At 42.3% G+C, this 13,649-nt stretch overlaps 1 protein-coding gene across 1 annotated transcript in view; it reads right to left on the reverse strand.

Moving 5' to 3' along the window:
* Positions 1 to 2,205: 2,205 nt before the first annotated feature.
* The window catches only part of APAF1 (apoptotic peptidase activating factor 1), a 110,056-nt gene continuing 98,612 nt past the window's right edge, over positions 2,206 to 13,649 (reverse strand). The window contains exons 23-27 of the mRNA XM_075011402.1: positions 11,057 to 11,176; positions 10,238 to 10,363; positions 6,173 to 6,298; positions 4,727 to 4,873; positions 2,206 to 3,125 (exon numbers count right to left, since the gene is read on the reverse strand). Coding sequence (XP_074867503.1) covers positions 2,979 to 3,125; positions 4,727 to 4,873; positions 6,173 to 6,298; positions 10,238 to 10,363; positions 11,057 to 11,176 — 666 coding nt within the window. The 3' untranslated portion in view covers positions 2,206 to 2,978. The remainder of the gene's footprint in view (positions 3,126 to 4,726; positions 4,874 to 6,172; positions 6,299 to 10,237; positions 10,364 to 11,056; positions 11,177 to 13,649) is intronic.

Consider the following 13,649-nt stretch of genomic DNA (forward strand, 5'->3'; position numbering starts at 1 on the left):
GACCCCTGCCTGCCTTCAGATGGGTAAATGTTCCACACTGCTCCTCTGCAACTGCCCCACAGTTAGGCCCACTGACATGCTAGGGCCAGGAAACACAGCCTTATTCCCCGCCCCCTCAAAGTTCATACCTGGGCTGGGAAAAGTGGCCAACCCAGTCCCTCCTGAGGCTCTCAACAGTGCTAGACACAGTGGCCCTGCCTCCTTCACCACCCCCATACTGCTCTGACCTCCCACCCCTCTGCTGTGGGAAAGAGCTGCAGCCATGACCGCACGCACTGCCTCCCCTGCCACGATGCCCAAGGCCAAGGGAAAGAGTTTTGGCCCCAGCCTCCTCCCCACTGCTCTGGCTGGGGCCAGGCACAATACCACTCTAGAGGTGGGGACAAGGTCTGCTTCAGCCCACAACCAGCCCCTGCTCCCAGCCCAGCTCTGGCCCCCACAGCCCTACTGACCTCCCTGGAGCTAGGGCTGGCCCTAGCATCGTGGCCTGGCCGCAGTGGTTCACCCCAGGGGCCAGACCCAGTGCTGTCCAGCTTTCAAGGAGCTCGCACTGGGGCCAGGGAAAACAGTTCAGCTCCTCCTCTCCCCGGGACAGTTGGGGGTGCTGGACGCTGTGGCCCAAACCAACCCCACCATCTGAGGACAGGTGGAGGGTGGCGTGCATGCTAAGAGCTGCAGTCCAAAGCAGTCCCCTAACCCAGAGACCGATGGGGCGGGGGGGGGGGGGGCGGACCCATGGCCCAAACTGGGGCCTCCATCTGGAGACCGGTGAGGGGGCCTGGGAGTCAAATCCCAAACCAGTGCCGGCCCCCACTTCCCCAGACAGGCAGAAGGGCTGGGAGCCACACCACAAACTGCCCCACCCTCTCCAAGGACATGCATGGAGGACCAGGATCCACATCCTGACCCTCCCTCCCCATCCTCACCCCAGGGACAGGCGAGGTGGGCCCAGGAGCAAAAAACAAACAAACAAAACCCCACACCTTTCATTAAAGACACAAGTCAAGTCAGGCATACCAGCTAGTAAGGTATAAACTGAAGAGCACCAAAATTTATTCCCAAATGAGGCTGCAAGATCCTGAATTGTTTTTTTAACACTTTACAAATACATGTTCAAAATAGAACCCCCCGCCCCAACATTCTTATCTCTTTACTTGTCTAACTGCATCACTTCATTGTTACCCGTATTCAATATTGCTCTAATACAGTCTTGATGCAGAAGACTGTAGCTGAAGAAATGAAAGTTGGTCTGTCATAGAAAAAATATTGATATTTTAAAATGCAGTCTGAAATACAGCATGACAAATTACTGAAATTGGGAACTGATACATACACTTTAACAAGTTAAACACCCAAATACTTAAGTGAAAAAGGGTTCTCATACAAATTGCAAGATAACTTTCTCAGGCAGTAATAAATGATTTCTATAATAAGAGTCTGAATCAACCTACTAAGAACAAGGCTTACTTTAATTAAACAATATCCTATTTCTAATCAAATGTAGTCACAAAAACCTAAGATAAGAAAAGAGGCAGGTAGCGTACAAAATCTCAGACACAGTTAATCTTTTACTGGATCAAGAAATGTGTTAAAAAATCACATATTTTGGGATTAAAAAAAAAGATTCCTCTAGAGAGGATTTCCTGTAAACAAAGTTGACAAGGATAGCACAGAATATTATCTTCATGGCACAAACTGGAGTGAACACTGAACTTCAATAGAAGGAAAATTCTATATTTTAGCCACACTGCTGTCACAAGTATGTTTGAACAAGAGCAATTTGACTCATTTCTATTCCCAGTTTAGCTGACTATGACACACAATGGCTACGTCTACACGTGCCCCAAACTTCGGAATGGCCATGCAAATGGCCATTTTGAAGTTTACTAATGAAGCACTGAAATGCATATTCAGCGCTTCATTAGCATGCGGGCGGCCGCGGCGCTTCGAAATTGATGCGCCTCGCCGCCGCGTGTCTCGTCCCGATGGGGCTCCTTTTCGAAAGGACCCCGCCTACTTCAAAGTCCCCTTATTCCCATGAGCTCATGGGAATAAGGGGACTTCGAAGTAGGCGGGGTCCTTTCGAAAAGGAGCCCCGTCTCGATGAGACGCGTGGCGGCAAGCTGCGTCAATTTCGAAGCGCCGCGGCCGCCCGCATGCTAATGAAGTGCTGAATATGCATTTCAGCGCTTCATTAGTAAACTTCGAAATGGCCATTTGCGTGGCCATTTCGAAGTTTGGGGCACGTGTAGACACGGCCAATCTCTTCCAATGCAATTACTAACACCCTTTAGGCACAATCTCAAAGAGCTGCAGCCATTATCCTTTTCCTATATAAGGCAACTCCCTATCCTTTTATACTGCACCCCATCTCCATCTGTCTGAAAAGCATGATGGTTCTACACAGTGGTATGAAGCAGTGCTGGTGTACCAATGGGAGAACTACTTGAGCCTTTGGGAAAATACAAATATTTTAGCAAACTAGTATAAAGTTTGTACTAAGAAATGAAATTCTAACAAATTCATTAATTCTTTCTATTCTAGACTCATTAAAACAATGTCACTCATGCATAGTAACATATCAATTTTTGGTGTTTACCATCTGATATTCCAGGCCTGAAAACATTGCCACTAAACTTTTACAGAGTATGATTTCCATTTATAATACTCCTAATTATGTCTTCTGCTAATCAGCTCACCCTTTCTGAATAAAGCATTATATTTACCAACAGTGTAACAAGGTGCATACTTAGTATGCAAATCAAAATTTAAGAACAATAATGCTGATCAAAACCAATATTATGTAAATTTTTGCAAATGAGCAAACATTTGAATATTACACAAACATTTAATGAATCCAAGGCTGAAAAACACTTCACAGTTTAATGAATGTCAAACAGAGTTAGTGGAATTTTGTTTCCAACTCAAAACTCTATATATCAGTTGCAAGAGTTTTATCATCTGTGGTGCTCAATGATTTATCCCATCATCTGTAGCACATAAAGAATACCAAGGTTATCAATAGTCACAAACACTTTGAAATTAGGGGACACGTATAGTGACTTGAGGTTTGTTCCATTTGTGTAGAATGTTTGTAAGGATTCTCCGGTAGTTACATTCCACCACTATAAAAAGACAAAACATTTTAAATTAGCAGGAATAGAATCAGAATGAAATAACTTATAAAAATGGGTTTAATATGGTGAGCCTAGATGCCAGTCCAATTTTCTTCCTTTAGTCTGCATTTAGGAAAGAATCAATAATATTAAACAAAACAATAGCTTTAAAGAGGGTCAGAACTGTTACAGGCCTGAGACACTTTCAGGTGAGAAGATAATTGAAGAGACAGAGGCTAATTAGTTTAGAGGAGATACTGTATATGAGTAAACAGATTTCTTCCATTTATTATTTTATATATGCCTTCCAGTATGTTAAAGGCCATTATAGAGAGGGTGGTAATCAGGTGTTGTCCATGTCCATACAAGGCAGGGCAAAGTAGTAATGGCAAAAGGGCAGATTTTAGATTAGAAATTAGGAAAAACTTTAACTATAAGCGCATTTAAGTTTTGGAGTAAGTCCCCCCATCATGGGAAGCTTTTTAAAACAAACTGGACATTAGTTCACTTGCCCCTGACACAGGGGGCTGAACTTGACTTTTCAAGGTGACTTCTAGCCCTATGGTTCTATGGTAACCTGTAATTTTCTACACTTTGGAACTCATATTAAAGTTTTTGGAAGTAATGTGTAAAAACAAGATAGTTGGACATGACTCAGTGACTCTAACCATGATAGGCGCTATAAATCTCTAATAGACTAAACAAATGTAGCCACTAGAAGTTTCTCCAATGACAAATACCAAAATTCCTGCTATAACGTACATCTTTTGAGAGATTTTTACAGTACTCTTCTAAAGTACAGTGCCATATTATTAGTATTTGTATTACAATACCCTACAGGAGACCTAGTTATTGACGAGGACCACATACTATTACCAAATCTGTTTAAATGTTTACATATTTATGAAGGAAAAGTGGAAAACCCCATATAAAGTTCAGATCTTACAAACGAAGGGCCCACCCCTGCAAGGTACAGTGAACAAAATTCTTTCTGACGTTTATGTTTCAGAGGTACTGACCACCCAAGATTGAGGAGATTTGAGTGTGTCTGCTAATAACTATCCCCTTCTAACAAATGTTCTTAGAATGAAGGCAATTTTGCTAATACCCTCTGTTTCTACTTTTAATGGTAGCTCTTGTAATTTGAAGATTTGTCACGTCTTCTAGGGTTATTTTTATTTGCTTTTTCGCTAAAAAAGAAACTATTGATTAGTCTATTAAATAGTTCTGTTACTAAGACATTTTGCCATGATAGGTACATCAGAGAAATTTAGAAAAGCTCAAGAATGCACTTATAACATAACTGAACAATCAATTATAATATTCTGCCACTGCAAATATAGTTGTTTATAGATGTTGACTGGTCCAAAAATTAAGATATATAGGAAAGCGCCTCACTAATGCTATACTCAACTCAAACGAAATAATTGATTTTACAGAAACCAAGCATTAAAAATGCGAACCCCAAAACAAATCTGAGATTGTGAGAAAGGGGGACTGCGGAAGGGAAGGAAACAGTTTTAAAACTAGAAGAGCGAATATGATCAGGAAATGCAGAGGGTCACCTTCCAATCCTGTACTTTAATTAAACATTATGCCGTGGGCCTTACCTTGAGATATCCTCCACATGACACAAGCATATTACTTTCAGGAGAAAAGCAAAGGTCTGTTACCCAGCCACCATGTGTTGATTCTCCTCCATCTACAGTAACAGGTGAGTAGATATGAAGTACTTCACCTCTTGAAACATCCCAAATCTAAGGAGGGTTTAATATATACAACCAATTAATGGCACTAAATAAAAACAAGTGTTGCTGCAAGGATGACAGGATTTAGAGAAATCTAACCTTTACTTCAAACATCATAATTGGATGCAAAGTGAAGGATTCAGAAAATAACTCTTAAACCTTCCATACACAACAAAGGTGCAAGATTAAATGCACAATTGACTCATGGGAGGCTAATTAGTAAAGAATCCCAGCCATCTATACAGCAACATTACTTACATCACCACAAAAAACCCACAAAGCCAACAGGACAAATATATTTTCTGTCTTCCAGGGAGTGAGGAATGGGCATATAAAAATCTTACGTTACAGTTTTTATGTGGCTGTGGCTACACCAGCCCTGCCTTTCAGAGGGGGCATGGTAGTGAGTCACTTTGGCAGATGCTAATGAGGCACGACCATGAATATGCAGTGCCTCATTAGCATAACGGAAGCTGTGCGCTTTTCGAAAGTGCCACCTTTGAAACGCACGCCACTCGTATAGACAGGGTCTTTTGAAAGGACCCCCTGGACTTCGAAAGCCCCTTCTTCCCAAAACGAAATAGGAAGAAGGGGATTTTGAAATTAGGGGGTCCTTTCGAAAGGCCCATCTACGTGGGTGGTGTGCATTTTAAAAGCAGTGCTTTGGAAACACACAAGGCCATCATTATGTTAATGAGACACTGCATATTCATAGTAGTGCCTTATTAGCTTCTGCCTAAGTGGCTCATTAGCATGTCCTTTCAAAAAGGATGGGGCTAGTGTAGCCATGGCCTGTTTGTGTGTGTGCATGTGTGTAGGACATAAAGAAACGTACCAGAAACCCCTCTAAAGGGGCTCCTTTCCCATCAGTTCATAAGTATACATGTAAGCCATGAGTCCTCAAAATGGGCAATCCACAGTCTGACCGCACAAGGAACATCAATGAAGGAAAAAAAAAAGAGCAACAATAGGTAGTCAAGCTTTGATGTACACATGAACATCTATGATGAAAGTTCTTTTCTTGTATCTAAAGATTACCCTCTATTGCTTCTAAAGTTTACAAAAAATATATTTCTGAAACAATTCCATAGCCTGTAGTTTCTAGATGACTTTCAGCTCAACTGTACCCTACAAAAAATGTAGCCACCTTGATGGTAAAGAATTTACTGTTTATATTCTGCCTATCTAATTTCCCTATGTTGTTAAGGGACATTGCAGGGCAGGAATAATTATCCAAATTCATATCTGGCAAGTACACTAGACTAAGCACCCTGAGAGTAGTTTTGACTCCAGTGTTCCCATATATACCCTTATTTCTCCATTGTCATCTCCAGTGGCCAAGAAGTTGTTATCGAATGAGAAAGTACAGCACCGCACGCAGCCTTTGTGACCAATAAGCTCATGAAGAACAGATGAACTTTCAAAGCTCCATATCTAAAGATTAAATGTTTAAGAAAAAAGTAAAGATAAGTGGTACTGCATGGAAAATTTATACCATTTTATATTTCATTTAATCAAAACATGTTAACATAGGGTTTAAAAATTTTCAAAAGTACGCTAATCTCAGATCAATTTTTTTCACACTTTCTCAAATAATACCCAGCAAATATGTGCCACTCACATTCAATTAAACATTTTAAGCTCCTGCACTGTTAGATGGTGTTATTCAGGAAGAAGGAATTCATACAAATATCTTTGTATTGATTCATAAGATCAAAAAATTCACTCCAGAGTGTGCTTCTGGTATAATACAATGGAACACATAGAAGCAGACAGCTGACAAAAAGTAATCTCAAAGGTGAAGGTCTTCTAAGAAAGATGTTTAAGTTTTCTTTGCAACTTGAAGGAATCTTAAATGATATTTTGAGATTTTTGTACAGTATTAGAACTTATTTGACAAATAAATACCATTTCTTTAAAGATTTAATGTGGCTTTGTTTTAAACAGGAACAAAACCAGAACATTTTGAAAAGTAATGGTTTTGAGTCATTAGACAATATATTATATACAAACTAAATGTTAATGTTTAAAAATTCTACCAAAAAGCCATTTTAATATATAAAAAAACAAAACAAAACATTATGACATGTTGGAACTTGCTTTTCTGTATTATTTTTTCCCCCAAAAACAAAATTAGGGCAAAACAGAACTGATTTCCCAAAGGAACTGAATATTCTGATGAAACACAATTTTTGTAAAAGTACTTGAATCACAAATACCAGACAAAACAGTTTAATGGCTAAAACACATACTTGTACACAATAAGCATCTGAATGTTTTTATGAGCTGGACATACATAGGGCAAAATAAAAAATGAACAGATTCATAAATCTATTTTGAGGAACATAACGTTCATTGATATCGAATCATGTGCTGAGTGCACAGCAGTTTAGAAAGAGTGAGAGATACCTAAATATTTAGTTACATTTTTTAAATTTTGTCTTGTAAAACATTTGTACAGTAGGGTTTCCAGATTCGCAAACAGTTCTGAAGAAATGGGTCTGTCCCACAAAAGCTCATCACCAAATAAATCATTTTGTTAGTCTTTAAAGTGCTACATTTCTGCTGCTTTGTTTTGTTAATGTTTGCAAATTCAATTATTTGCGAGCAGCCCAGTGGCCGCTTTCCCCGGGGCCCTGGGCCAGAGCACTGGCAGCTGTCGCTTCCCCAGGGCACCGGGCAGGAGCACCGGCAGCTGTTGCTTCCCCGGGGTACCGGGCAGGAGCACCGGCAGCTGTTGCTTCCCCAGGGCACCGGGCAGCGACTGCCAGCAGCCGCCACTTCCCAAGGCCTCTGTCCAGGCTGCCGTATTCACGAAATTCAACATTTGCACGGGTTCTCAACACAGAAAGCATTCATACCAAAGCACTGAACAGTTTTGTTACACAAAAACATCAAGCAAGGGCTAAGTACCTTAAGGAGACTCAGGTTATGTCTACACTTAGCCCTTGCCTTTCGAAAGGGAGATACTAATGAGACACTTTGGCAGATGCTAATGAATCTGTGTCCATGAGTATGCAGCGCCTCATTAGCATAATGCTGGCCGGAGCGATTCAGAATGGTTTCTGCAGAGGGAAGTCGTGTCTAACTAATCTATTAGAATTCTTTGAAGGGGTTAATAAACATGCGGACAAGGGGCACCCAGTGGACATAATATACCTAGATTTCCAGAAAGCCTTTGACACGGTCCCACACCAAAGGCTTTTATGTAAATTAGGTGGTCATGGGATAGGAGGAAAGGTCCTTTCATGGATTGGGAATTGGTTAAAAGACAGAAAACAAAGGGTGGGAATAAATGGTAAATTTTCACAATGGAGGAGGGTAACTAGTGGTGTTCCCCAGGGGTCAGTCCTGGGACCGATCCTGTTCAACTTGTTCATCAATGATCTAGAAAATGAGGTAAGCAGTGAGGTGGCAAAGTTTGCAGATGACACCAAGTTGTTCAGGACAGTCAAAAGCAAAAGGGATTGTGAAGAACTACAAAAAGATCTCAGCAAACTGAGTGATTGGGCAGCAAAATGGCAAATGAAATTTAATGTGGGTAAGTGTAAGGTAATGCATGTTGGAAAAAATAACCCAAATTACACGTACTACATGATGGGGTCAAATTTAGCTACGACAGATCAGGAAAGGGATCTTGGAGTTATAGTGGATAGTTCTCTGAAGACATCCACGCAGTGTGCAGCGGCAGTTAGTAAGGCAAATAGGATGTTAGGAATTATTAAAAAAGGGATCGATAATAAGACAAAAGATATCATACTTCCCCTATATAAAACTATGGTACGCCCACATCTCGAGTACTGCGTGCAGATGTGGTCTCCTCACCTCAAAAAAGATATATTGGCATTAGAAAAGGTTCAGAAAAGGGCGACTAAGATGATTAGGGGCTTGGAACGGGTCCCATATGGGGAGAGGCTAGAGAGACTGGGACTTTTCAGTTTGGAAAAAAGGCGATTGAGGGGCGATATGATAGAGGTATATAAAATCATGAATGGTGTGGAGAAAGTGAATATAGAAAAATTATTTACCTTTTCCCATAATACAAGAACTAGGGGACACCAAATGAAATTGATGGGTAGTAGGTTCAAAACTAATAAAAGGAAATTTTTCTTCACACAGCGCACAGTCAACCTGTGGAACTCCTTGCCCGAGGAGGCTGTGAAGGCCAGGACTCTATTAGGGTTTAAAAAAGAGCTTGATAAATTTTTGCAGGTTAGGTCCATAAATGGCTATTAGCCAGGGATAAAGTATGGTGCCCCTAGCCTTCAGAACAAGGGCAGGAGATGGATGGCAGGAGATAAATCACTTGATCATTGTCTTCTGTTCTCCTTCTCTGGGGCACCTGGCATTGGCCACCGTCGGCAGATGGGATGCTGGGCTCGATGGACCTTTGGTCTGACCCAGTATGGCCATTCTTATGTTCTTATGTTCTCTAGCTGTCTCCAAGATAAATAGAGGGAGGTCTTCCTATGTGCTGTTAGGAATAAGGGGATTTCTAAGTTGCTGGGGTCCTTTCGAAAAGGAGCCCTGGCTGGATGAGCTGTGCGGCAGCGAGCCGCATCAATTTTGAAGTGCCGTGGCTGCCAGCATGCTAATGAGGCGCTGAATATGTATTTCAGCGCTTCATTAGTAAACTTCGAAATGGCCATTTGCATGGCCATTTTGAAGTTTTGGGCTAGTGTAGACACAGCCTCTATGCCACTTTTTTTTTTTTTTTTAAATAAACTTCTACCATATTTTCACATTCAGTGTCTCTTTCCTAAGATGAACAGTCCCAGTATATTTAATTTCGCCTCACATGGAAGCTGATACCCTGATCAATTCTGTTGCCATTTTGTGCACCTTTTCACATTCTAATTCCAAGTTTGAGAAGAGGGTGACTTGAACGGTACACAGTATTCAAAGTACAAGCATACAGAGATTTACATAGGGGCATTATGCTTTCTTTTTTATCTAACTGCCACTGCAAACTGAACAGATGTTTTCAGGGAACTAGCCATGATTGAATGGTGACAGCTAATTAGGCCTTTTTTTTGTGTGTAAAATATTTGGCATTATTCTTCCTGAGTTAGTTCTGTCCTCTTCTCAAGGCACTTTACCAGTGACTTTGCTGCCCTTTGATTCCCACACCCGTAAACTCTCAGCCTAGTCAGATGCTTCTCTCAGCACACAGATCCCAAAACAGACCACACTATAATCTTGTAAGCGAGCACACAGACTAACAGATGATCACGTGATACCTCTAACTATTTCAACATATCCTATTTTTGTATTAAGAATGGTTATCGGCTACCTAAGGAAATTAGTTTTTAGCACAAGTTCCAGGGTATACTCACTGCCTTGTGCAGATTTGTCAGGATTATGTTTACTAACCTTGGCAGTTTTGTCAGCAGAGGTTGATGAAAATTTGGTGGCATCATGTGAAACAGCACATGAAAGAACAGCATCTTCATGGCAAACTAAATCTTGTTCTATTTTTCCAGTACAGATATTCCACACCTATAAAATATTAAAATTTAATTTATACTATCAACTTCTGCTGCTTTCAATCATAATTCAATGTCCATAAAACAGTTTTAATACAAAAATATATACGAAGTTAAGTACATTAAGAATATCCAAATGTAATATGTTTGTGACTCTACAGATATGCTAAATAGGAAGGGCATAATAAGAAATAGTAAGATAAATGATCAGAAATAAATGAAAATGCAAATTTGAGCTTTTATAAGTTTTGAAACTTACACTTTTAGTGATAAATTACACAGGTTAATTCTATATTACATTAATCGCAGAAAAAGTAAAACTTTATAAATCAAAATACTGAAGTATTTTATTGCCATATTTTCCTACCGGACTGACTGACACCTTTGCATTTCTTGAATAGGGCAGCTGTTTCTACTTATGCCTCATTTATATTGGAATTTTTAGCATCCAATATAGCGACTCTGGTGTGAAAAAAATTTACTTTAAATGGATGCACCACATCTACAAAAGGGGCTTGCAACTGGTGCACACCACTATATTTATTGTGTAGTTCCCAATAGTCGGTTAAAAATCTCAGCAAAAATAAGGCCTTAATTTAATCCTTTACAAATTAAATATACAATTTTATAGGTTACTTGAATGTATTTTGCTACAAACTGAAAACACAACACACCTTTTACAATTAGTCAATACGAAGACATTTACCTTAACTGTTCCATCAAATGACCATGAAAGAAGTCTTGAATTTTCCAAAAGCCTAAAATTCTTCACTGCTTCCTTGTGACCTTTTAAAAATATACATTCTTCTGACTGCCAATTCCATACCTGTTTATCAACACAGAATTTGCAAGCTTTTCAAAAAACAAACAATGCGTTCTTTCTCCACTTTACAAATATATTTTAATGATTAACTTTTATCAGCAGAAAAAGAGAAGTTACTCACCTGTAGTAACGATGGTTCTTCGAGATGTGTCCCCGTGGGTGCTCCACAATAGGTGTCGGGCTCGCCCGGCGCCGCAGATCGGAAATCTTCCAGCAGTTTCTCCTGGATCGCGCATGCGCCGGTGAGCGCCGCTCCCCTGCACGCCCCCGGCCACATGCGCGATCCTGTCCCCGCCAGTTCCTTGACCAACCGCCTCAAATGCTCCTGAAAAACACTAGACAGAGATCCGAAGCTGGGAGGATGGGTGGGTAGTGGAACACCCACGGGGACACATCTCGAAGAACCATCATTACTACAGGTGAGTAACTTCTCTTTCTTCTTTGAGTGGTCCCCGTGGGTGCTCCACAATAGGTGACTACCCAGCAGTAACCCAAGTAAGGAGGTGGGTAATCGGTTTATGTGCAGCTTGCCCCCGAGAGGACTACTGTCGACAGACGGGTATCCTCTTCGAATACCCGATGCAGGGCATAATGCTTGCCGAAGGTGTCGTAGGATGACCAGGTCACCGCTCTACAGATGTCTTTTAACGCGATGCCCTTGAAGAAGGCTGTTGACGCCGCCACCACCCTCGTGGAGTGAGCCCTGGGCGGGGCCAGCAAAGGAGTCTTTTGAAGCTTATAGCACATTTTTATACAGGACACAATGTGCTTTGAGATTCTCTGTGAAGAGAGACCTCCTCCTTTTGACCTGGGAGTGAGAGAGACTAGAAGCCTGTCCGTTTTCCAGAAGGACTTAGTTCTGTCTATGTAGAAGGCCAATGCCCTCCTCACGTCCAGGAGATGTAGGCGTGCCTCCTTGCTGGAGCTGTGAGGCTTCGGGTAAAACGAGGGTAAAACTATTGGTTCGTTAAGATGGAACTCCAAAGAAACTTTTGGAACAAAGGCTGGGTGCAGCCTTAAGGTTACTGCCTCCTTTGAGAATACTGTGCTGGGTGGTGTTGCCATCACTGCTGCGAGCTCACTCACCCTGCGGGCTGACGTAATTGCAAGGAGGAAGATTGTTTTTATCGTAAGGAGACGTAGGGGAACTGTGGCTAATGGTTCAAAAGGTGGACCCGCTAGTGTGCTGAGCACCAAGTCCAAATTCCACAATGGTGGAAGCAGTTGCTGAGGGGGGTACAGGTTTACCAGCCCCTTCAAGAACCTGGTAACGATAGGATGGGCGAATACCATGGGCCCCTCCTCTGTATGCTGAAAGGCTGATATAGCGGCGAGGTGGACCTTTAGCGAGGATAGAGAAAGCCCACCTCTGTTGAGGTCCAGTAAGTATTCTAGTATTACAGGTATAGGAACGTCAAGGGGAGCTAACTGCTTGGCGGAACACCAGGCTGTGAATCGAGTCCCTTTTTGCTTGTAAGTCCTCCTGGTGGAGGTCCTTTGGCTACACTCCAGGACTTGTATTCCCGCCGTACACGTGCTCTCTAAGGAGCTGAGCCATGGATTAACCATGCCTGTAGGCACAGACCCTGAGGGTGCGGGTGCACTATGGACCCCTGAGCCTGCGTGAGTAAGTCCGGCGCCACCGGTAGAGGGAGCGGTGGGCGGTCCAACATGCGCAGAAGCAAGGGAAACCATTGCTGCCGATCCCAAGTTGGGACTATGAGTATCATGAGAGCTCTTTCCCTTCTGGCTTTCTGCAAGACCTTGTGGATAAGTGCTGTGGGGGGAAACACGTAAAGTAGGGGGCCCCTCCATGAAATCATGAATGCGTCCCCCAGGGACCCCTGCCCCACTCCTGCCCTGGAGCAGTACTGGGGACACTTCTTGTTGTACTGGGTGGCGAACAGATTGATCTGGGGAAACCCCCATGTATGAAAAATGCGCCATATAAGATCGGAGCGGATCTGCCATTCGTGCGTGAGTGCAAAGCGCCTGCTCAGCTGATCTGCTTTCACGTTGTGAGCGCCTGGCAAGTATGAGGCTTTCAACATTATGTTGTTGGCGATGCACCAGTTCCACAATCCGACTGCTTCCGCACATAGGGGACGGGATCGTGCTCCTCCTTGTTGATTGATGTAAAACATAGTGGAGGTATTGTCGGTATTGATCCCGACTACTTTGCCATGAAGGTAATCTCGAAAATGTTTGCAGGCATTGAACACTGCCCTGAGCTCCAGTATGTTTATGTGCAGTGTCTGTTCCGCAGGTGACCATAGCCCTTGCGTCACGTTGTCGCCGATGTACGCTCCCCATCCTATGTGGGAGGCATCGGCAGTAAGAAAAATAGAAATTTGTGGTTGGTGAAAGGGCACCCCCACTAGCAGATTCTTGGGGTTTTCCCACCACGCCAGGGATCTGCGCACCTCTGTCGTGGGCGACACCACCCTGTGGATAGTGTGGGATGCCGGTTTGTAAA

The sequence above is a fragment of the Carettochelys insculpta genome, chromosome 1 (assembly GCF_033958435.1).
Source record: "Carettochelys insculpta isolate YL-2023 chromosome 1, ASM3395843v1, whole genome shotgun sequence".
Taxonomy (NCBI): domain Eukaryota; kingdom Metazoa; phylum Chordata; order Testudines; family Carettochelyidae; genus Carettochelys; species Carettochelys insculpta.